General features: G+C 50.6%; 3 protein-coding genes across 3 annotated transcripts; all 3 read left to right on the forward strand.

The window, feature by feature from the left end:
• The first annotated feature begins 2,472 nt into the window (after positions 1-2,472).
• LOC125324310 lies at positions 2,473-5,857 on the forward strand. Its single transcript, XM_048299968.1, has 2 exons — positions 2,473-3,812; positions 3,996-5,857. Exons 1-2 carry the CDS (start codon positions 2,717-2,719, stop codon positions 5,240-5,242), a joined length of 2,343 nt encoding a protein of 780 aa, XP_048155925.1. The 5' UTR covers positions 2,473-2,716; the 3' UTR covers positions 5,243-5,857.
• A 4,556-nt stretch (positions 5,858-10,413) lies between these two features.
• Positions 10,414-13,186, forward strand: LOC125325145. The gene has a single exon (XM_048301891.1). It carries the CDS (start codon positions 10,658-10,660, stop codon positions 13,184-13,186), a length of 2,529 nt encoding a protein of 842 aa, XP_048157848.1. The 5' UTR covers positions 10,414-10,657.
• A 5,145-nt stretch (positions 13,187-18,331) lies between these two features.
• LOC125324333 lies at positions 18,332-21,642 on the forward strand. Its single transcript, XM_048299999.1, has 2 exons — positions 18,332-19,671; positions 19,855-21,642. Exons 1-2 carry the CDS (start codon positions 18,576-18,578, stop codon positions 21,099-21,101), a joined length of 2,343 nt encoding a protein of 780 aa, XP_048155956.1. The 5' UTR covers positions 18,332-18,575; the 3' UTR covers positions 21,102-21,642.
• The last annotated feature ends 2,861 nt before the right edge of the window (positions 21,643-24,503 follow it).

A 24,503-nucleotide genomic window follows, 5' to 3' on the forward strand; every position in this document is an offset into this window, starting at 1 on the left:
TGCCTGTAATTTCACAAAGCATACTTTGAGGAGGAAAGAGCTGCGTGCCTTAAGGTGCTAATCATCATCAGCATGTTCCATTCTGAACACCTGGACATGCTTGCAAAATACAGGACATGCCTCCATCCAGGCTGGAAAGAAGGAGCCCACTGCTGCAGGGTGGAGTGGGTTCCTTTGTGCAAGTCAGCACAAGTCCCAAAGCCTTGAGGTGGATTGGAAGGTAGAGAGCTTCTAGACACAAGCTATTGCCAGAGTGTTTGGTTGGTGTTGCCTGTTCCTCAGAGTGTGGACTAATCTCCACTCTTCATTCCCCGTGTCTGTTTCCTTCCTAAGGAAGATTCACACCTTTCTGATTGCAGGTCATGTGCTTATGCAGCTAAAGGTAGCTGGGAGGCTGCTGAGCTGAGCTGAACTGAGCTGAGCTGAGCTGAGCTGAGCTGAGCTGAGCTGGTAGGCTAAGTGGAGCAGTAAAAGTCATTCACAGTCAGTGAGCTGACCTCAGGTCCTTCAAATAATGCAGTCCAAGAAGATTTTGCCAGTATTTCCACTGGAAGCCTACCACAGGTCTCTTGCTCTTTCTGTGTTTGACTGGCTGGTAGATTGGGAGGGCCAAGAGCGTGGGAAATGCTTGACCAGGGCATGAATGAAATGGCTTTTTTCTTTAGTTGGTCCTAGGCATCTCAACCTGAAGTTCTAAGGAGAGAGAGTGGCAGTAGCAGAGTTTGTTTAAAGCTGCCTTTTCTCCAGGGTCAGCAAATTAATAGGCTCTTTACCACTCTGCATCTGGTAGTGTGGGCTTTCTGAATAGCTTTAGCTACAGGTGAGTTTATAAAACACCTCCCTCAGAACAGACTGGAGGTTTTCTCTGTTTGCTTGACAGTCAGGTGACTGGAGGTCAGAAGAAATTTTTCCTCCTGTTCTGCCTCTTAGTTGCTCATGTCCCAGAGGTGAGCACTGTGATTGGACAAGAAGCTTGTCATCAGAAGACATTTAAAAGGAGCAGGGTGACACAGGCTGCTGAAACAGAGTAGCCTGTGCAATTCCTGACTCTCCCCTCTTTCTTTGTGGTGCTGCCTGTGAATGACTGATCAGTGACTGCTGTGATCCTGTCTTCCTCTGCTTCCCTCCCTGCTGGGTACCACTTGGGACATGGAGCTGTTCAATGGCGACCTCATCTAGATGGCAGATTTTATAAGGAACTGATTGTTGTTATTATATAGGATGGTTCAGAAAACTGTGTTTTCTGAGTGCACCCAGCTCTTGTGTCATGGCTGGACAAGGGAAGGGCGATCACTCAGACATTCTGTGCTCTGTCAGCCCTCAGCTGATAAAGAGTATTTCAGAGATCACCCAAGAGGAATTTGAGTAGCCCAAGGGAGCAAAAAGCTCCTGCTGTGCTGTGCTGTGATCAGCATCAGAGAAACCCTTCCCAGTAAACAGCACCATCATATCCAGTAGCAAGGATCTCCAATCAGAAAAAAGCAAGGGAGGAGGTTTGTATTGAGGATGGCGTCTAAATGCAGACACGTGTACGTCTCTATACAAAATAGAGTTCCTCTCAGAACGGCAAGAGAGAAGCCAGTTGCTGCAAGCGTCAGGAGGAGCACATCTTTATGTGGCATTGGGGGAGAGCACATTGGAGTGGAGCGAGCTAAGCTTCAGGAGTTCTGCGTTTTGAGGACTTTTCTTTTTCCTTTTCCAAACTTGTATTTCTTGTTACAGTGGCTTGTCCATTTTTCAGCCGAGCTATTGATCAGCCACATCTAGCGTAAGAAGTAGTTTGGATGGTTTTTGTGCTACTGCACAAACCATCAGTTGGTTGTGTGTGATCTTTTGTCAGTCAATAAACAGATCTTTGAAAGTGCTCCTAAATTCAGGAGAGAAACCCTGACATCCTTGTCTTCACAAAAGATGTGTGAGGCAGGACACTGCTGGTGTAAAAGAAGGGTAGGCCTTAACATTGGATGATGTTTCAACTTCCTGTGCATCATTCAAGCAGCCTCTAATTCCTTCTTTCTCACTAAACCTGTAGCTAAAAATTAGCCTGTATGACAGGCTGTAGCCAAAGTGATAAATATTATTGTTAATAGTGAAGAACATCTGCCTGCAATCATCAGTAAAAGCCTACACAGATATAGAGATCGTATTGGGGTCCTGTCGCCCATATTTATATTTGACAAGGGTTGTGTGGGAGGGCGCTTGTGCCTGCTTTGTACAGGGAAGCTCTAGGGTTCACGACTGATGGGTCTGCACTTTGTGTCTCTTGAGGCTCTGGGTGCCCAGGGCCATGATGAGTTCCCGGGCTGGGGATGGCGGGTGGGGCTGGCCTGTGATGCGCTCTGGGGCCTGTGACAGCACAGGGGCCGTGTCACAATGGGGGCAGCTATAAAAGGCCCCATTGGTTGACGCTGCCCCCAGTAGAGCCTGGGCAAGCGGTGAGTGCACACAGGCGGTGGGGAGGCAGGGCTGGGGGAGGGCTGGGGCAGAAGCGCTGGCAGCCGGGGCGTGTGTTCTGTCCCTGCATCCAGGGCCCAGCCCCTGGCGGGAGCGCCTTGCTCAGGCTCGGTGCTTGCTGGGGCAGCGGTGCAGGCCTTGCCTCCTGCCAGCTGCCGGGGGCCCTCTCCTTCCTGCTGCCACATCCCCGTGGCTCCTGCCCCGCACTGGCTGCCTCCATTCCGCCCCTACTGAACCCCTTCTGTGTGTCCTCTTGCAGACCATGGCTTTATTGTCATTGCTCTTCGTGCTCGTGCAAAGCCTGATCCAGTACCCCCAGCCAGCTGGGGATGGGCTGGATGAGGCCACGCACCGGCGAATGCAGGAGCGTGAGGAGCTGCTCGACCGCGAGATGGCTCGGCTGCTGCAGGAGCTGGAGCAAGGGCCCCCGGAGCAGCAGGACGAGGGCTGGGGAGCCCTGCTCTTTGGTGCCCTGCAGCAGTGGCCATTCTGGGCTCTTGCTGGACTCCTGCTCCTCTTGGGCCTGTGGTTTAGCCGCAGGAAAAGGAACCCTGAAGCCAACAGCAGCGGCAAGGACCAGAGCTCCTGCAAGACCCTAGGAGATGAGAGAGGAAAAGAACAGCAAGAAGACACTATTGATTCAAAGGAAGATGGAGAAAACAATAATATGACTGTGGAGGCAGATGACAGCGGTAATGAAAATGAAGGAGAAGGCAGTCCTGTGGCTGCAAATGAAGGAGAGGAAGATGATGCCAGTGAAGGAAATGAAGATGTGAAGGTGAAGGAAGACCAAAACGTGAAGAATGAAGATGCCTGCGACTTAAAGAAAGATGAAGGACGGAGTGATGGGAATGTGCCAGGAGGCAACACTGCTGAAGGAAATGAAGAAGAACCTGGCAATGTTGCTCGACATAAAGAAGGCCACGCTGAAGCAAATGAAGGAGAAAACAAGGATGTGCAGGTGGAACAAGACCATGATGCTGAAAAGAAAGGAGGAGATGGAAATGAAGAAAAAAACAATGATGCAAATACGAAGGCAGGCAACAATGATGATGTAGAAGAAGGTCAATACGAGGGAGATGGAAAGGGAGAAAACGCGGATCTGAAGGTGGAGGAAAGCAGTGATGCCAGTGAACAGAGAAGCAGTGATTGGACAGGACAGGAAGACAACAGTGATGGTGGGAATGCAGTAGACCACTGTGGTTTTGCTGCAACTGAGGAAGAAAAGAATGACGTCGGAAATGAAGAAAGCAATGTTGGAGACAAAGATGAGAAAGGCAGTGCTGCCGATATGCAGGGAGAAAAGAATGAAGATGGAAATGGAGAGGAGCACGGCAATGTTGCTTCAACTGAAGAAGGTGCTGATAAAGCAAGTGAAGGAGACAGCAGCAATATGAAGGTGAAGGAAGACAGGCATTCCAGTGAACACAGAACCAGTGATCAGAATGGGAAGGATCAGAAACACAGGGATGAGAATGTGAAAGGCAAGAATGAAGATGGAAAAGAAGAAGTAGGTGGAAATGTGGCTGCCAGTGAAAAAGAAGGCAGTGGTGCTCGCAAGGACAAAGGCAGCCGTGGTGGAACTGAAGAGGAAGAAGACGCCCGTGACGTTGGGAATAAGCGAGGGATCCTTTTAGTGGATCGCATACAGTGTCCTGTCGAGGACGTGGAGAGAGGTCGCTCAGTGACAGCTGAGCTGATGGAGAGCTTCACGCGTGTCTTTATTGACAGCGTGAGCAATAGTTTCTACCCGGTGCCTCAAGAAGCCATCGGGGTGGGCAGTACCTTTGAGGGTTGGAGTCCCCATGAGCAGGACGTGGTGTACCGCGTGCTGGTCCCACTGAATCCCCCGCCGGGACACGCCTTCCACCTGGAGCTGAACAGTGCAGGGCAGATGGCAGCAAGGACCTTCTGCGTCCGTGTGGAGCTGGTGTGCACGTGCGAGAGGGAGCAGCTGGGCGAGAAGCTGTTGTGCTTCCTGCACCACTCGCAGGAGGAGCTGCGGCGGAAGCAGAAGCCCAGCCTCCTAGAGACACTCTGCACCGGCTCCTACCTGGACGTGGAGAAAACCTCCCACTGGTTCTACCAGCTGGTGAGATGCTCGTGGCTGCATTTGCCTCAGTCGTACTCATGGCACTTGGTGTTTCAGCCCTGCAGCCGGTCCTGCCAATTCCGGCTGAGCAAAGGCAAGAAGAGCCTGATGGTGGAGATGCTGTTTGGGGTGCGCCACGGGGACTCCGACATCTTTGTGGTCAGCCAGCCCACAGAGGCCCAGAAAGGCGGCTCCAGCATCTTTGTGAGCAGCCAGCCCGCCGAGGCCGACTCCATCGCAAGCACAGCGTGGCCTGAGACGTACGCTGTGGCAGAGGCAAAATTCTTCCAGCACATCGCCAGGCAGGTGCCGTGTGAGAGCTTGCACCTGAAATGCCTGCAGCTCTTCACCTGCATCCTGAGGGGCACAGGTTTTTCCAGCTCGACCTGGAAGACTGTGGTCATGCACGTGCTGACCACCGTACCGCTGTGCCAGTGGCGCAGGAGGGAATTTGCGCGGCGGCTGTGGGACATCATGGCATACCTGCACCGCTGCCTGCAGTTGAAACGCCTGGAGCACTTTGTCCTGGGCAACCAGAGCCTTCCTGCAGAGATCAGCTTGCCGCCGGCAATGCGAACGGTCGAGCCGCTCAACCTCTTTGAGCACCTGGCCCGAGATCCGGCCGCCCACGCAGAGGCGATGAGAGCTTACGGTCAGCTGCGATTCCGCCTCTGGATGCTGCTCTCCACCCACTGAGAGGAATTCCCTGCACAGAGCTGTGCTGGCGGGGCTCACACCCGATGGCAGCCACGTGAGCACTGCATAATTCTTGCTTTTTTCACTGGCAATCCTGAAGCTCAATGGATGGAAGATGCTGCGGCACACGGATTCACTGTGCAGACACACATCTCTGCGTTGCCTTGCCCTTCACCTTCCACTCATGATGGTGCTGTTGCAATATTGCCCAAAGTCTGTAAGGCAGAAACTGGCTCCACCTGCACATCCTCATGGAAGACAGTGATGCTGAGAGGTTGCCTGGCACACCTGGACGACCAAAACCAAGCCTGTTAGACAATTAACGTAGTTTTTTCAGTGACCTGTATGTACTTTTTAATGGTTTTGTAAAGATGTAGCTCATCTCAGTCTGTAGAAGTGAAGATAATAGTTTTAACTCACTTTACCATAGGAGAATAGGTAGTCCAAGTTTTCATAGTAGGAACTAGTTTCTTCATCATCGCGTCAAGACGTCCTTTAGGATTGTTAGTGTGAGATTATTTCCCAGTTACCCTTAGTTTAGGCAATTGAGCTACCCTGGTGTAGTTGCCCTTCAGTAGTATCTACATATATATGTTTGAAGAAATAATAAAAGGAGAAAAGTTTCTCAAATTGCCTGAAAAGTGTCCTTCTTTATATTTAATCCAATGGTTCTTAGAGAATGTCCATCCATTGCAGCTACCTGAAAAAATGACAAAGTGACTCAAGCGGTGATTGTGTCCAGCAGTCACATCTCGGTATTGCACTTCTGCAACTCAGTAGAGCAGGGCTATTAATTTTGTCTCATGAATGCAACCAGAAGTCATGATGGTTGAAACAGCTAAAATATTAATTAATCCTCCCAGTGCTGCTTAAAACCTGCCCCTTCTCATTCAGAGCATGGGAAAGAAAGCTGCTGTGGCCCATGTCAGAGAGGGAAGGCCTCTGAGGGGCCAGGAACAAGCAGCTCCGTGTGAGGAGAGCAGGCAGGAACCTCCCAGAGGAGGATCGCTGCCAACAGCAGAACTCGCTGTTCCACTGAGAGGGAACTGTGCTCGCTGAGGTCCCTGCCTTTTGCTTCCTCTGCTGGGCAGGCACTGCTCCCACCACAGCCCATTGTGGAAGGAGAACACCCTCCTTGCTCCCTTCTCCCCAAACACACACACCCACTTTGTTCCCCTCTCCTCTGCCCCCAGCTGCAGAGACCTGCCCTTTCCCTTGCTCCAGCTCCAGTGCTCATCAGCCCCTTTCACAAGGGCATGTGCTGTCAGTGGGTAGGACTTGATCTCTGTGTGCCATTGAGCTTTACGGCCTGACTGCACAGCTTGTGTGGCCTCTGGAGCGATGCTTGGAGTCGGGGAAAAGCATGGCCCCCATGGCTTCTTGCTGCACAATGCACCCAGGGCTAGATCGGCCAGGGCCAAAATTATTGCAGGTGGTTAAACTGTGGGTGTGGCTGTGAGTTTTGGTGCAAGTGCAAGTGTGCTGTGTGTCTGAGGAGCATGCTGGGGGAGGGGAAGGGCGGAACCTACAGCTGTCCAGTGTTGCCATTGAAACACTGTTGTGTAGCTCAGGTGCTGGTTTTAACTGGTCGGTAGTATGCAACCCCACTAGGATGGAAATTGAAAACAGTGCCCCATAAGAGCAAGCATAGCCAAATGATCTGGATGTCTTTCTGGCACTGAGCTGTTCTTTCAGGCCTTGAAAACAGGGGCAGCTCTGATAAAGTAACTGAGCAACTGGTTGGTATTAACTCTCCTTTGCACTGTCAATTCACCTTCTTTGGGAATACCTCACCCTGGTCCGTGTCTCTCCTAAGCCTGTTAGTATCGATGTGAATGTGCTTTTCACACCCATGCCATCTGGCACTGGTATTACACCAGAGTTGTTCTTGCCACTGCAGTTCAAGGTCTCTCAATTTTTACATGAAAGTCTCGTCTCCTTTGATACGGACACTGCACTCCTTAGGAAGCTGACAAATACATTTGAACATAGCGGGAAAAATGTTGAAGTGGAAGTGTTGCGAAGATGTGTGGCCAATTTCACAACATCTTTCCTGTGGAACTGCTGCAGGCTGAATGGAGCAAGTCCTGCTGTCAGATGTGCATTCGGAGAAAGCAGATTTGAATAAACTGAGTCACAGCCAGAGAACTGTCAGCGCGTATCATAGTGTCAGAAGAGCTCTTGAGTCAGATCAGGGTTTCTGTAGCCATCTTGGATATACTGAAGAAAATCCCTTACTGGTTTAAATCCTGGACACTGAAATCCACAGAAAATTCACATTTGCTCCAAGCGTGAAGCCAAGTCACTTTCTCCCTGCTTCCATCATCAGTGAAGCACAAACTGAGTTAGAATTTAAAACTGTGTTGTTCTCTGTACAGCTGCTACCAGAGAGGATGAGCAAAAGTATCAGGACAACCTGGTGGTGTCTTCTCTGGCCACAGACATCTGGGCTGTAAGATGTAGCGAAGTCATTTATCTTGCTTCAGCATTTTTGTGTTCATGTCCAGAGTATGGCCTGTTGTCAGAAACCATTCTGAAGAAGCAGTTAGTTGAAAATTCCAGGTGCAGATGTTTGCAACTACTCTAACCTTTTGTGCATCCTTCTGAGGGAAGCATAGTCTGAAATGAAGAAGTGGCAGTATTTTGAAGGCAAGTGCAATAGAAGGAGGGTAATTTGTTTGGAAAGGTGGAGATAGCACTGCCTGTAATTTCACAAAGCATACTTTGAGGAGGAAAGAGCTGCGTGCCTTAAGGTGCTAATCATCATCAGCATGTTCCATTCTGAACACCTGGACATGCTTGCAAAATACAGGACATGCCTCCATCCAGGCTGGAAAGAAGGAGCCCACTGCTGCAGGGTGGAGTGGGTTCCTTTGTGCAAGTCAGCACAAGTCCCAAAGCCTTGAGGTGGATTGGAAGGTAGAGAGCTTCTAGACACAAGCTATTGCCAGAGTGTTTGGTTGGTGTTGCCTGTTCCTCAGAGTGTGGACTAATCTCCACTCTTCATTCCCCGTGTCTGTTTCCTTCCTAAGGAAGATTCACACCTTTCTGATTGCAGGTCATGTGCTTATGCAGCTAAAGGTAGCTGGGAGGCTGCTGAGCTGAGCTGAACTGAGCTGAGCTGAGCTGAGCTGAGCTGAGCTGAGCTGGTAGGCTAAGTGGAGCAGTAAAAGTCATTCACAGTCAGTGAGCTGACCTCAGGTCCTTCAAATAATGCAGTCCAAGAAGATTTTGCCAGTATTTCCACTGGAAGCCTACCACAGGTCTCTTGCTCTTTCTGTGTTTGACTGGCTGGTAGATTGGGAGGGCCAAGAGCGTGGGAAATGCTTGACCAGGGCATGAATGAAATGGCTTTTTTCTTTAGTTGGTCCTAGGCATCTCAACCTGAAGTTCTAAGGAGAGAGAGTGGCAGTAGCAGAGTTTGTTTAAAGCTGCCTTTTCTCCAGGGTCAGCAAATTAATAGGCTCTTTACCACTCTGCGTCTGGTAGTGTGGGCTTTCTGAATAGCTTTAGCTACAGGTGAGTTTATAAAACACCTCCCTCAGAACAGACTGGAGGTTTTCTCTGTTTGCTTGACAGTCAGGTGACTGGAGGTCAGAAGAAATTTTTCCTCCTGTTCTGCCTCTTAGTTGCTCATGTCCCAGAGGTGAGCACTGTGATTGGACAAGAAGCTTGTCATCAGAAGACATTTAAAAGGAGCAGGGTGACACAGGCTGCTGAAACAGAGTAGCCTGTGCAATTCCTGACTCTCCCCTCTTTCTTTGTGGTGCTGCCTGTGAATGACTGATCAGTGACTGCTGTGATCCTGTCTTCCTCTGCTTCCCTCCCTGCTGGGTACCACTTGGGACATGGAGCTGTTCAATGGCGACCTCATCTAGATGGCAGATTTTATAAGGAACTGATTGTTGTTATTATATAGGATGGTTCAGAAAACTGTGTTTTCTGAGTGCACCCAGCTCTTGTGTCATGGCTGGACAAGGGAAGGGCGATCACTCAGACATTCTGTGCTCTGTCAGCCCTCAGCTGATAAAGAGTATTTCAGAGATCACCCAAGAGGAATTTGAGTAGCCCAAGGGAGCAAAAAGCTCCTGCTGTGCTGTGCTGTGATCAGCATCAGAGAAACCCTTCCCAGTAAACAGCACCATCATATCCAGTAGCAAGGATCTCCAATCAGAAAAAAGCAAGGGAGGAGGTTTGTATTGAGGATGGCGTCTAAATGCAGACACGTGTACGTCCCTATACAAAATAGAGTTCCTCTCAGAACGGCAAGAGAGAAGCCAGTTGCTGCAAGCGTCAGGAGGAGCACATCTTTATGTGGCATTGGGGGAGAGCACATTGGAGTGGAGCGAGCTAAGCTTCAGGAGTTCTGCGTTTTGAGGACTTTTCTTTTTCCTTTTCCAAACTTGTATTTCTTGTTACAGTGGCTTGTCCATTTTTCAGCCGAGCTATTGATCAGCCACATCTAGCGTAAGAAGTAGTTTGGATGGTTTTTTGTGCTACTGCGCAAACCATCAGTTGGTTGTGTGTGATCTTTTGTCAGTCAATAAACAGATCTTTGAAAGTGCTCCTAAATTCAGGAGAGAAACCCTGACATCTTTATCTCACAAAAGATGTGTGAGGCAGGACACTGCTGGTGTAAAAGAAGGGTAGGCCTTAACATTGGATGACGTTTCAACTTCCTGTGCATCATTCAAGCAGCCTCTAATTCCTTCTTTCTCACTAAACCTGTAGCTAAAAATTAGCATGTACGACAGGCTGTGGCCAAAGTAATAAATATTATTGTTAATAGTGAAGAACATCTGCCTGCAATCATCAGTAAAAGCCTACACAGATATAGAAATCGTATTGGGGTCCTGTCGCCCATATTTATATTTGACAAGGGTTGTGTGGGAGGGCGCTTGTGCCTGCTTTGTACAGGGAAGCTCTAGGGTTCACGACTGATGGGTCTGCACTTTGTGTCTCTTGAGGCTCTGGGTGCCCAGGGCCATGATGAGTTCCCGGGCTGGGGATGGCGGGTGGGGCTGGCCTGTGATGCGCTCTGGGGCCTGTGACAGCACAGGGGCCGTGTCACAATGGGGGCAGCTATAAAAGGCCCCATTGGTTGACGCTGCCCCCAGTAGAGCCTGGGCAAGCGGTGAGTGCACACAGGCGGTGGGGAGGCAGGGCTGGGGGAGGGCTGGGGCAGAAGCGCTGGCAGCCGGGGCGTGTGTTCTGTCCCTGCATCCAGGGCCCAGCCCCTGGCGGGAGCGCCTTGCTCAGGCTCGGTGCTTGCTGGGGCAGCGGTGCAGGCCTTGCCTCCTGCCAGCTGCCGGGGGCCCTCTCCTTCCTGCTGCCACATCCCCGTGGCTCCTGCCCCGCACTGGCTGCCTCCATTCCGCCCCTACTGAACCCCTTCTGTGTGTCCTCTTGCAGACCATGGCTTTATTGTCATTGCTCTTCGTGCTCGTGCAAAGCCTGATCCAGTACCCCCAGCCAGCTGGGGATGGGCTGGATGAGGCCACGCACCGGCGAATGCAGGAGCGTGAGGAGCTGCTCGACCGCGAGATGGCTCGGCTGCTGCAGGAGCTGGAGCAAGGGCCCCCGGAGCAGCAGGACGAGGGCTGGGGAGCCCTGCTCTTTGGTGCCCTGCAGCAGTGGCCATTCTGGGCTCTTGCTGGACTCCTGCTCCTCTTGGGCCTGTGGTTTAGCCGCAGGAGAAGGAGCCCTGAAGCCAACAGCAGCGGCAAGGACCAGAGCTCCTGCAAGACCCTAGGAGATGAGAGAGGAAAAGAACAGCAAGAAGACACTATTGATTCAAAGGAAGATGGAGAAAACAATAATATGACTGTGGAGGCAGATGACAGCGGTAATGAAAATGAAGGAGAAGGCAGTCCTGTGGCTGCAAATGAAGGAGAGGAAGATGATGCCAGTGAAGGAAATGAAGATGTGAAGGTGAAGGAAGACCAAAACGTGAAGAATGAAGATGCCTGCGACTTAAAGAAAGATGAAGGACGGAGTGATGGGAATGTGCCAGGAGGCAACACTGCTGAAGGAAATGAAGAAGAACCTGGCAATGTTGCTCGACATAAAGAAGGCCACGCTGACGCAAATGAAGGAGAAAACAAGGATGTGCAGGTGGAACAAGACCATGATGCTGAAAAGAAAGAAGGAGGAGATGGAAATGAAGAAAAAAACAATGATGCAAATACGAAGGCAGGCAACAATGATGATGTAGAAGAAGGTCAATACGAGGGAGATGGAAAGGGAGAAAACACGGATCTGAAGGTGGAGGAAAGCAGTGATGCCAGTGAACAGAGAAGCAGTGATTGGACAGGACAGGAAGACAACAGTGATGGTGGGAATGCAGTAGACCACTGTGGTTTTGCTGCAACTGAGGAAGAAAAGAATGACGTCGGAAATGAAGAAAGCAATGTTGGAGACAAAGATGAGAAAGGCAGTGCTGCCGATATGCAGGGAGAAAAGAATGAAGATGGAAATGGAGAGGAGCACGGCAATGTTGCTTCAACTGAAGAAGGTGCTGATAAAGCAAGTGAAGGAGACAGCAGCAATATGAAGGTGAAGGAAGACAGGCATTCCAGTGAACACAGAACCAGTGATCAGAATGGGAAGGATCAGAAACACAGGGATGAGAATGTGAAAGGCAAGAATGAAGATGGAAAAGAAGAAGTAGGTGGAAATGTGGCTGCCAGTGAAAAAGAAGGCAGTGGTGCTCGCAAGGACAAAGGCAGCCGTGGTGGAACTGAAGAGGAAGAAGACGCCCGTGACGTTGGGAATAAGCGAGGGATCCTTTTAGTGGATCGCATACAGTGTCCTGTCGAGGACGTGGAGAGAGGTCGCTCAGTGGCAGCTGAGCTGATGGAGAGCTTCACGCGTGTCTTTATTGACAGCGTGAGCAATAGTTTCTACCCGGTGCCTCAAGAAGCCATCGGGGTGGGCAGTACCTTTGAGGGTTGGAGTCCCCATGAGCAGGACGTGGTGTACCGCGTGCTGGTCCCACTGAATCCCCCGCCGGGACACGCCTTCCACCTGGAGCTGAACAGTGCAGGGCAGATGGCAGCAAGGACCTTCTGCGTCCGTGTGGAGCTGGTGTGCACGTGCGAGAGGGAGCAGCTGGGCGAGAAGCTGTTGTGCTTCCTGCACCACTCGCAGGAGGAGCTGCGGCGGAAGCAGAAGCCCAGCCTCCTAGAGACACTCTGCACCGGCTCCTACCTGGACGTGGAGAAAACCTCCCACTGGTTCTACCAGCTGGTGAGATGCTCGTGGCTGCATTTGCCTCAGTCGTACTCATGGCACTTGGTGTTTCAGCCCTGCAGCCGGTCCTGCCAATTCCGGCTGAGCAAAGGCAAGAAGAGCCTGATGGTGGAGATGCTGTTTGGGGTGCGCCACGGGGACTCCGACATCTTTGTGGTCAGCCAGCCCACAGAGGCCCAGAAAGGCGGCTCCAGCATCTTTGTGAGCAGCCAGCCCGCCGAGGCCGACTCCATCGCAAGCACAGCGTGGCCTGAGACGTACGCTGTGGCAGAGGCAAAATTCTTCCAGCACATCGCCAGGCAGGTGCCGTGTGAGAGCTTGCACCTGAAATGCCTGCAGCTCTTCACCTGCATCCTGAGGGGCACAGGTTTTTCCAGCTCGACCTGGAAGACTGTGGTCATGCACGTGCTGACCACCGTACCGCTGTGCCAGTGGCGCAGGAGGGAATTTGCGCGGCGGCTGTGGGACATCATGGCATACCTGCACTGCTGCCTGCAGTTGAAACGCCTGGAGCACTTTGTCCTGGGCAACCAGAGCCTTCCTGCAGAGATCAGCTTGCCGCCGGCAATGCGAACCGTCGAGCCGCTCAACCTCTTTGAGCACCTGGCCCGAGATCCGGCCACCCACGCAGAAGCGATGAGAGCTTACGGTCAGCTGCGATTCCGCCTCTGGATGCTGCTCTCCACCCACTGAGAGGAATTCCCTGCACAGAGCTGTGCTGGCGGGGCTCACACCCGATGGCAGCCACGTGAGCACTGCATAATTCTTGCTTTTTTCACTGGCAATCCTGAAGCTCAATGGATGGAAGATGCTGCGGCACACGGATTCACTGTGCAGACACACATCTCTGCGTTGCCTTGCCCTTCACCTTCCACTCATGATGGTGCTGTTGCAATATTGCCCAAAGTCTGTAAGGCAGAAACTGGCTCCACCTGCACATCCTCATGGAAGACAGTGATGCTGAGAGGTTGCCTGGCACACCTGGACGACCAAAACCAAGCCTGTTAGACAATTAACGTAGTTTTTTCAGTGACCTGTATGTACTTTTTAATGGTTTTGTAAAGATGTAGCTCATCTCAGTCTGTAGAAGTGAAGATAATAGTTTTAACTCACTTTACCATAGGAGAATAGGTAGTCCAAGTTTTCATAGTAGGAACTAGTTTCTTCATCATCGCGTCAAGACGTCCTTTAGGATTGTTAGTGTGAGATTATTTCCCAGTTACCCTTAGTTTAGGCAATTGAGCTACCCTGGTGTAGTTGCCCTTCAGTAGTATCTACATATATATGTTTGAAGAAATAATAAAAGGAGAAAAGTTTCTCAAATTGCCTGAAAAGTGTCCTTCTTTATATTTAATCCAATGGTTCTTAGAGAATGTCCATCCATTGCAGCTACCTGAAAAAATGACAAAGTGACTCAAGCGGTGATTGTGTCCAGCAGTCACATCTCGGTATTGCACTTCTGCAACTCAGTAGAGCAGGGCTATTAATTTTGTCTCATGAATGCAACCAGAAGTCATGATGGTTGAAACAGCTAAAATATTAATTAATCCTCCCAGTGCTGCTTAAAACCTGCCCCTTCTCATTCAGAGCATGGGAAAGAAAGCTGCTGTGGCCCATGTCAGAGAGGGAAGGCCTCTGAGGGGCCAGGAACAAGCAGCTCCGTGTGAGGAGAGCAGGCAGGAACCTCCCAGAGGAGGATCGCTGCCAACAGCAGAACTCGCTGTTCCACTGAGAGGGAACTGTGCTCGCTGAGGTCCCTGCCTTTTGCTTCCTCTGCTGGGCAGGCACTGCTCCCACCACAGCCCATTGTGGAAGGAGAACACCCTCCTTGCTCCCTTCTCCCCAAACACACACACCCACTTTGTTCCCCTCTCCTCTGCCCCCAGCTGCAGAGACCTGCCCTTTCCCTTGCTCCAGCTCCAGTGCTCATCAGCCCCTTTCACAAGGGCATGTGCTGTCAGTGGGTAGGACTTGATCTCTGTGTGCCATTGAGCTTTACGGCCTGACTGCACAGCTTGTGTGGCCTCTGGAGCGATGCTTGGAGTCGGGGAAAAGCATGGCCCCCATGGCTTCTTGCTGCACAATGCACCCAGGGCTAGATCGGCCAGGGCCAAAATTATTGCAGGTGGTTAAACTGTGGGTGTGGCTGTGAGTTTTGGTGCAAGTGCAAGTGTGCTGTGTGTCTGAGGAGCATGCTGGGGGAGGGGAAGGGCGGAACCTACAGCTGTCCAGTGTTGCCATTGAAACACTGTTGTGTAGCTCAGGTGCTGGTTTTAACTGGTCGGTAGTATGCAACCCCACTAGGATGGAAATTGAAAACAGTGCCCCATAAGAGCAAGCATAGCCAAATGATCTGGATGTCTTTCTGGCACTGAGCTGTTCTTTCAGGCCTTGAAAACAGGGGCAGCTCTGATAAAGTAACTGAGCAACTGGTTGGTATTAACTCTCCTTTGCACTGTCAATTCACCTTCTTTGGGAATACCTCACCCTGGTCCGTGTCTCTCCTAAGCCTGTTAGTATCGATGTGAATGTGCTTTTCACACCCATGCCATCTGGCACTGGTATTACACCAGAGTTGTTCTTGCCACTGCAGTTCAAGGTCTCTCAATTTTTACATGAAAGTCTCGTCTCCTTTGATACGGACACTGCACTCCTTAGGAAGCTGACAAATACATTTGAACATAGCGGGAAAAATGTTGAAGTGGAAGTGTTGCGAAGATGTGTGGCCAATTTCACAACATCTTTCCTGTGGAACTGCTGCAGGCTGAATGGAGCAAGTCCTGCTGTCAGATGTGCATTCGGAGAAAGCAGATTTGAATAAACTGAGTCACAGCCAGAGGACTGTCAGCGCGTATCATAGTGTCAGAAGAGCTCTTGAGTCAGATCAGGGTTTCTGTAGCCATCTTGGATATACTGAAGAAAATCCCTTACTGGTTTAAATCCTGGACACTGAAATCCACAGAAAATTCACATTTGCTCCAAGCGTGAAGCCAAGTCACTTTCTCCCTGCTTCCATCATCAGTGAAGCACAAACTGAGTTAGAATTTAAAACTGTGTTGTTCTCTGTACAGCTGCTACCAGAGAGGATGAGCAAAAGTATCAGGACAACCTGGTGGTGTCTTCTCTGGCCACAGACATCTGGGCTGTAAGATGTAGCGAAGTCATTTATCTTGCTTCAGCATTTTTGTGTTCATGTCCAGAGTATGGCCTGTTGTCAGAAACCATTCTGAAGAAGCAGTTAGTTGAAAATTCCAGGTGCAGATGTTTGCAACTACTCTAACCTTTTGTGCATCCTTCTGAGGGAAGAAGCATAGTCTGAAATGAAGAAGTGGCAGTATTTTGAAGGCAAGTGCAATAGAAGGAGGGTAATTTGTTTGGAAAGGTGGAGATAGCACTGCCTGTAATTTCACAAAGCATACTTTGAGGAGGAAAGAGCTGCGTGCCTTAAGGTGCTAATCATCATCAGCATGTTCCATTCTGAACACCTGGACATGCTTGCAAAATACAGGACATGCCTCCATCCAGGCTGGAAAGAAGGAGCCCACTGCTGCAGGGTGGAGTGGGTTCCTTTGTGCAAGTCAGCACAAGTCCCAAAGCCTTGAGGTGGATTGGAAGGTAGAGAGCTTCTAGACACAAGCTATTGCCAGAGTGTTTGGTTGGTGTTGCCTGTTCCTCAGAGTGTGGACTAATCTCCACTCTTCATTCCCCGTGTCTGTTTCCTTCCTAAGGAAGATTCACATGTGCTTATGCAGCTAAAGGTAGCTGGGAGGCTGCTGAGCTGAGCTGAACTGAGCTGAGCTGAGCTGAGCTGAGCTGGTAGGCTAAGTGGAGCAGTAAAAGTCATTCACAGTCAGTGAGCTGACCTCAGGTCCTTCAAATAATGCAGTCCAAGAAGATTTTGCCAGTATTTCCACTGGAAGCCTACCACAGGTCTCTTGCTCTTTCTGTGTTTGACTGGCTGGTAGATTGGGAGGGCCAAGAGCGTGGGAAATGCTTGACCAGGGCATGAATGAAATGGCTTTTTTCTTTAGTTGGTCCTAGGCATCTCAACCTGAAGTTCTAAGGAGAGAGAGTGGCAGTAGCAGAGTTTGTTTAAAGCTGCCTTTTCTCCAGAGTCAGCAAATTAATAGGCTCTTTACCACTCTGCGTCTGGTAGTGTGGGCTTTCTGAATAGCTTTAGCTACAGGTGAGTTTATAAAACACCTCCCTCAGAACAGACTGGAGGTTTTCTCTGTTTGCTTGACAGTCAGGTGACTGGAGGTCAGAAGAAATTTTTCCTCCTGTTCTGCCTCTTAGTTGCTCATGTCCCAGAGGTGAGCACTGTGATTGGACAAGAAGCTTGTCATCAGAAGACATTTAAAAGGAGCAGGGTGACACAGGCTGCTGAAACAGAGTAGCCTGTGCAATTCCTGACTCTCCCCTCTTTCTTTGTGGTGCTGCCTGTGAATGACTGATCAGTGACTGCTGTGATCCTGTCTTCCTCTGCTTCCCTCCCTGCTGGGTACCACTTGGGACATGGAGCTGTTCAATGGCGACCTCATCTAGATGGCAGATTTTATAAGGAACTGATTGTTGTTATTATATAGGATGGTTCAGAAAACTGTGTTTTCTGAGTGCACCCAGCTCTTGTGTCATGGCTGGACAAGGGAAGGGCGATCACTCAGACATTCTGTGCTCTGTCAGCCCTCAGCTGATAAAGAGTATTTCAGAGATCACCCAAGAGGAATTTGAGTAGCCCAAGGGAGCAAAAAGCTCCTGCTGTGCTGTGCTGTGATCAGCATCAGAGAAACCCTTCCCAGTAAACAGCACCATCATATCCAGTAGCAAGGATCTCCAATCAGAAAAAAGCAAGGGAGGAGGTTTGTATTGAGGATGGCGTCTAAATGCAGACACGTGTACGTCCCTATACAAAATAGAGTTCCTCTCAGAACGGCAAGAGAGAAGCCAGTTGCTGCAAGCGTCAGGAGGAGCACATCTTTATGTGGCATTGGGGGAGAGCACATTGGAGTGGAGCGAGCTAAGCTTCAGGAGTTCTGCGTTTTGAGGACTTTTCTTTTTCCTTTTCCAAACTTGTATTTCTTGTTACAGTGGCTTGTCCATTTTTCAGCCGAGCTATTGATCAGCCACATCTAGCGTAAGAAGTAGTTTGGATGGTTTTTGTGCTACTGCACAAACCATCAGTTGGTTGTGTGTGATCTTTTGTCAGTCAATAAACAGATCTTTGAAAGTGCTCCTAAATTCAGGAGAGAAACCCTGACATCCTTGTCTTCACAAAAGATGTGTGAGGCAGGACACTGCTGGTGTAAAAGAAGGGTAGGCCTTAACATTGGATGATGTTTCAACTTCCTGTGCATCATTCAAGCAGCCTCTAATTCCTTCTTTCTCACTAAACCTGTAGCTAAAAATTAGCCTGTATGACAGGCTGTAGCCAAAGTGATAAATATTATTGTTAATAGTGAAGAACATCTGCCTGCAATCATCAGTAAAAGCCTACACAGATATAGAGATCGTATTGGGGTCCTGTCGCCCATATTTATATTTGACAAGGGTTGTGTGGGAGGGCGCTTGTGCCTGCTTTGTACAGGGAAGCTCTAGGGTTCACGACTGATGGGTCTGCACTTTGTGTCTCTTGAGGCTCTGGGTGCCCAGGGCCATGATGAGTTCCCGGGCTGGGGATGGCGGGTGGGGCTGGCCTGTGATGCGCTCTGGGGCCTGTGACAGCACAGGGGCCGTGTCACAATGGGGGCAGCTATAAAAGGCCCCATTGGTTGACGCTGCCCCCAGTAGAGCCTGGGCAAGCGGTGAGTGCACACAGGCGGTGGGGAGGCAGGGCTGGGGGAGGGCTGGGGCAGAAGCGCTGGCAGCCGGGGCGTGTGTTCTGTCCCTGCATCCAGGGCCCAGCCCCTGGCGGGAGCGCCTTGCTCAGGCTCGGTGCTTGCTGGGGCAGCGGTGCAGGCCTTGCCTCCTGCCAGCTGCCGGGGGCCCTCTCCTTCCTGCTGCCACATCCCCGTGGCTCCTGCCCCGCACTGGCTGCCTCCATTCCGCCCCTACTGAACCCCTTCTGTGTGTCCTCTTGCAGACCATGGCTTTATTGTCATTGCTCTTCGTGCTCGTGCAAAGCCTGATCCAGTACCCCCAGCCAGCTGGGGATGGGCTGGATGAGGCCACGCACCGGCGAATGCAGGAGCGTGAGGAGCTGCTCGACCGCGAGATGGCTCGGCTGCTGCAGGAGCTGGAGCAAGGGCCCCCGGAGCAGCAGGACGAGGGCTGGGGAGCCCTGCTCTTTGGTGCCCTGCAGCAGTGGCCATTCTGGGCTCTTGCTGGACTCCTGCTCCTCTTGGGCCTGTGGTTTAGCCGCAGGAAAAGGAACCCTGAAGCCAACAGCAGCGGCAAGGACCAGAGCTCCTGCAAGACCCTAGGAGATGAGAGAGGAAAAGAACAGCAAGAAGACACTATTGATTCAAAGGAAGATGGAGAAAACAATAATATGACTGTGGAGGCAGATGACAGCGGTAATGAAAATGAAGGAGAAGGCAGTCCTGTGGCTGCAAATGAAGGAGAGGAAGATGATGCCAGTGAAGGAAATGAAGATGTGAAGGTGAAGGAAGACCAAAACGTGAAGAATGAAGATGCCTGCGACTTAAAGAAAGATGAAGGACGGAGTGATGGGAATGTGCCAGGAGGCAACACTGCTGAAGGAAATGAAGAAGAACCTGGCAATGTTGCTCGACATAAAGAAGGCCACGCTGAAGCAAATGAAGGAGAAAACAAGGATGTGCAGGTGGAACAAGACCATGATGCTGAAAAGAAAGGAGGAGATGGAAATGAAGAAAAAAACAATGATGCAAATACGAAGGCAGGCAACAATGATGATGTAGAAGAAGGTCAATACGAGGGAGATGGAAAGGGAGAAAACGCGGATCTGAAGGTGGAGGAAAGCAGTGATGCCAGTGAACAGAGAAGCAGTGATTGGACAGGACAGGAAGACAACAGTGATGGTGGGAATGCAGTAGACCACTGTGGTTTTGCTGCAACTGAGGAAGAAAAGAATGACGTCGGAAATGAAGAAAGCAATGTTGGAGACAAAGATGAGAAAGGCAGTGCTGCCGATATGCAGGGAGAAAAGAATGAAGATGGAAATGGAGAGGAGCACGGCAATGTTGCTTCAACTGAAGAAGGTGCTGATAAAGCAAGTGAAGGAGACAGCAGCAATATGAAGGTGAAGGAAGACAGGCATTCCAGTGAACACAGAACCAGTGATCAGAATGGGAAGGATCAGAAACACAGGGATGAGAATGTGAAAGGCAAGAATGAAGATGGAAAAGAAGAAGTAGGTGGAAATGTGGCTGCCAGTGAAAAAGAAGGCAGTGGTGCTCGCAAGGACAAAGGCAGCCGTGGTGGAACTGAAGAGGAAGAAGACGCCCGTGACGTTGGGAATAAGCGAGGGATCCTTTTAGTGGATCGCATACAGTGTCCTGTCGAGGACGTGGAGAGAGGTCGCTCAGTGACAGCTGAGCTGATGGAGAGCTTCACGCGTGTCTTTATTGACAGCGTGAGCAATAGTTTCTACCCGGTGCCTCAAGAAGCCATCGGGGTGGGCAGTACCTTTGAGGGTTGGAGTCCCCATGAGCAGGACGTGGTGTACCGCGTGCTGGTCCCACTGAATCCCCCGCCGGGACACGCCTTCCACCTGGAGCTGAACAGTGCAGGGCAGATGGCAGCAAGGACCTTCTGCGTCCGTGTGGAGCTGGTGTGCACGTGCGAGAGGGAGCAGCTGGGCGAGAAGCTGTTGTGCTTCCTGCACCACTCGCAGGAGGAGCTGCGGCGGAAGCAGAAGCCCAGCCTCCTAGAGACACTCTGCACCGGCTCCTACCTGGACGTGGAGAAAACCTCCCACTGGTTCTACCAGCTGGTGAGATGCTCGTGGCTGCATTTGCCTCAGTCGTACTCATGGCACTTGGTGTTTCAGCCCTGCAGCCGGTCCTGCCAATTCCGGCTGAGCAAAGGCAAGAAGAGCCTGATGGTGGAGATGCTGTTTGGGGTGCGCCACGGGGACTCCGACATCTTTGTGGTCAGCCAGCCCACAGAGGCCCAGAAAGGCGGCTCCAGCATCTTTGTGAGCAGCCAGCCCGCCGAGGCCGACTCCATCGCAAGCACAGCGTGGCCTGAGACGTACGCTGTGGCAGAGGCAAAATTCTTCCAGCACATCGCCAGGCAGGTGCCGTGTGAGAGCTTGCACCTGAAATGCCTGCAGCTCTTCACCTGCATCCTGAGGGGCACAGGTTTTTCCAGCTCGACCTGGAAGACTGTGGTCATGCACGTGCTGACCACCGTACCGCTGTGCCAGTGGCGCAGGAGGGAATTTGCGCGGCGGCTGTGGGACATCATGGCATACCTGCACCGCTGCCTGCAGTTGAAACGCCTGGAGCACTTTGTCCTGGGCAACCAGAGCCTTCCTGCAGAGATCAGCTTGCCGCCGGCAATGCCAACGGTCGAGCCGCTCAACCTCTTTGAGCACCTGGCCCGAGATCCGGCCGCCCACGCAGAGGCGATGAGAGCTTACGGTCAGCTGCGATTCCGCCTCTGGATGCTGCTCTCCACCCACTGAGAGGAATTCCCTGCACAGAGCTGTGCTGGCGGGGCTCACACCCGATGGCAGCCACGTGAGCACTGCATAATTCTTGCTTTTTTCACTGGCAATCCTGAAGCTCAATGGATGGAAGATGCTGCGGCACACGGATTCACTGTGCAGACACACATCTCTGCGTTGCCTTGCCCTTCACCTTCCACTCATGATGGTGCTGTTGCAATATTGCCCAAAGTCTGTAAGGCAGAAACTGGCTCCACCTGCACATCCTCATGGAAGACAGTGATGCTGAGAGGTTGCCTGGCACACCTGGACGACCAAAACCAAGCCTGTTAGACAATTAACGTAGTTTTTTCAGTGACCTGTATGTACTTTTTAATGGTTTTGTAAAGATGTAGCTCATCTCAGTCTGTAGAAGTGAAGATAATAGTTTTAACTCACTTTACCATAGGAGAATAGGTAGTCCAAGTTTTCATAGTAGGAACTAGTTTCTTCATCATCGCGTCAAGACGTCCTTTAGGATTGTTAGTGTGAGATTATTTCCCAGTTACCCTTAGTTTAGGCAATTGAGCTACCCTGGTAGTCCTTCATAGTTGCCCTTCAGTAGTATCTACATATATATGTTTGAAGAAATAATAAAAGGAGAAAAGTTTCTCAAATTGCCTGAAATGTGTCCTTCTTTATATTTAATCCAATGGTTCTTAGAGAATGTCCATCCATTGCAGCTACCTGAAAAAATGACAAAGTGACTCAAGCGGTGATTGTGTCCAGCAGTCACATCTCGGTATTGCACTTCTGCAACTCAGTAGAGCAGGGCTATTAATTTTGTCTCATGAATGCAACCAGAAGTCATGATGGTTGAAACAGCTAAAATATTAATTAATCCTCCCAGTGCTGCTTAAAACCTGCCCCTTCTCATTCAGAGCATGGGAAAGAAAGCTGCTGTGGCCCACGTTAAGAGACTGAAGGCCTCTGAGAGGACAGGAACAAGCAGCTCCGTGTGAGGAGAGCAGGCAGGAACCTCCCAGAGGAGGATCGCTGCCAACAGCAGAACTCGCTGTTCCACTGAGAGGGAACTGTGCTCGCTGAGGTCCCTGCCTTTTGCTTCCTCTGCTGGGCAGCCACTGCTCCCACCACAGCCCATTGTGGAAGGAGAACACCCTCCTTGCTCCCTTCTCCCCAAACACACACACCCACTTTGTTCCCCTCTCCTCTGCCCCCAGCTGCAGAGACCTGCCCTTTCCCTTGCTCCAGCTCCAGTGCTCATCAGCCCCTTTCACAAGGGCATGTGCTGTCAGTGGGTAGGACTTGATCTCTGTGTGCCATTGAGCTTTACGGCCTGACTGCACAGCTTGTGTGGCCTCTGGAGCGATGCTTGGAGTCGGGGAAAAGCACGGCCCCCATGGCTTCTTGCTGCACAACGCACCCAGGGCTAGATCGGCCAGGGCCAAAATTATTGCAGGTGGTTAAACTGTGGGTGTGGCTGTGAGTTTTGGTGCAAGTGCAAGTGTGCTGTGTGTCTGAGGAGCATGCTGGGGGAGGGGAAGGGCGGAACCTACAGCTGTCCAGTGTTGCCATTGAAACACTGTTGTGTAGCTCAGGTGCTGGTTTTAACTGGTCGGTAGTATGCAACCCCACTAGGATGGAAATTGAAAACAGTGCCCCATAAGAGCAAGCATAGCCAAATGATCTGGATGTCTTTCTGGCACTGAGCTGTTCTTTCAGGCCTTGAAAACAGGGGCAGCTCTGATAAAGTAACTGAGCAACTGGTTGGTATTAACTCTCCTTTGCACTGTCAATTCACCTTCTTTGGGAATACCTCACCCTGGTCCGTGTCTCTCCTAAGCCTGTTAGTATCGATGTGAATGTGCTTTTCACACCCATGCCATCTGGCACTGGTATTACACCAGAGTTGTTCTTGCCACTGCAGTTCAAGGTCTCTCAATTTTTACATGAAAGTCTCGTCTCCTTTGATACGGACACTGCACTCCTTAGGAAGCTGACAAATACATTTGAACATAGCGGGAAAAATGTTGAAGTGGAAGTGTTGCGAAGATGTGTGGCCAATTTCACAACATCTTTCCTGTGGAACTGCTGCAGGCTGAATGGAGCAAGTCCTGCTGTCAGATGTGCATTCGGAGAAAGCAGATTTGAATAAACTGAGTCACAGCCAGAGAACTGTCAGCGCGTATCATAGTGTCAGAAGAGCTCTTGAGTCAGATCAGGGTTTCTGTAGCCATCTTGGATATACTGAAGAAAATCCCTTACTGGTTTAAATCCTGGACACTGAAATCCACAGAAAATTCACATTTGCTCCAAGCGTGAAGCCAAGTCACTTTCTCCCTGCTTCCATCATCAGTGAAGCACAAACTGAGTTAGAATTTAAAACTGTGTTGTTCTCTGTACAGCTGCTACCAGAGAGGATGAGCAAAAGTATCAGGACAACCTGGTGGTGTCTTCTCTGGCCACAGACATCTGGGCTGTAAGATGTAGCGAAGTCATTTATCTTGCTTCAGCATTTTTGTGTTCATGTCCAGAGTATGGCCTGTTGTCAGAAACCATTCTGAAGAAGCAGTTAGTTGAAAATTCCAGGTGCAGATGTTTGCAACTACTCTAACCTTTTGTGCATCCTTCTGAGGGAAGCATAGTCTGAAATGAAGAAGTGGCAGTATTTTGAAGGCAAGTGCAATAGAAGGAGGGTAATTTGTTTGGAAAGGTGGAGATAGCACTGCCTGTAATTTCACAAAGCATACTTTGAGGAGGAAAGAGCTGCGTGCCTTAAGGTGCTAATCATCATCAGCATGTTCCATTCTGAACACCTGGACATGCTTGCAAAATACAGGACATGCCTCCATCCAGGCTGGAAAGAAGGAGCCCACTGCTGCAGGGTGGAGTGGGTTCCTTTGTGCAAGTCAGCACAAGTCCCAAAGCCTTGAGGTGGATTGGAAGGTAGAGAGCTTCTAGACACAAGCTATTGCCAGAGTGTTTGGTTGGTGTTGCCTGTTCCTCAGAGTGTGGACTAATCTCCACTCTTCATTCCCCGTGTCTGTTTCCTTCCTAAGGAAGATTCACACCTTTCTGATTGCAGGTCATGTGCTTATGCAGCTAAAGGTAGCTGGGAGGCTGCTGAGCTGAGCTGAACTGAGCTGAGCTGAGCTGAGCTGAGCTGAGCTGGTAGGCTAAGTGGAGCAGTAAAAGTCATTCACAGTCAGTGAGCTGACCTCAGGTCCTTCAAATAATGCAGTCCAAGAAGATTTTGCCAGTATTTCCACTGGAAGCCTACCACAGGTCTCTTGCTTTTTCTGTGTTTGACTGGCTGGTAGATTGGGAGGGCCAAGAGCGTGGGAAATGCTTGACCAGGGCATGAATGAAATGGCTTTTTTCTTTAGTTGGTCCTAGGCATCTCAACCTGAAGTTCTAAGG

Source organism: Corvus hawaiiensis, chromosome 4, assembly GCF_020740725.1.
Source record: "Corvus hawaiiensis isolate bCorHaw1 chromosome 4, bCorHaw1.pri.cur, whole genome shotgun sequence".
Lineage (NCBI taxonomy): Eukaryota > Metazoa > Chordata > Aves > Passeriformes > Corvidae > Corvus > Corvus hawaiiensis.

Coding starts and splice junctions, on each gene's coding strand:
- LOC125324310 (XM_048299968.1), top strand. CDS start 2,717: ATGGCTTTATTGTCATTGCTCTTCGTGCTCGTGCAAAGCCTGATCCAG. Junction 3,813..3,995: donor TGTTGCTTCAACTGAAGAAG/GTGCTGATAAAG, acceptor CCAGTGAAAAAG/AAGGCAGTGGTGCTCGCAAG.
- LOC125325145 (XM_048301891.1), top strand. CDS start 10,658: ATGGCTTTATTGTCATTGCTCTTCGTGCTCGTGCAAAGCCTGATCCAG.
- LOC125324333 (XM_048299999.1), top strand. CDS start 18,576: ATGGCTTTATTGTCATTGCTCTTCGTGCTCGTGCAAAGCCTGATCCAG. Junction 19,672..19,854: donor TGTTGCTTCAACTGAAGAAG/GTGCTGATAAAG, acceptor CCAGTGAAAAAG/AAGGCAGTGGTGCTCGCAAG.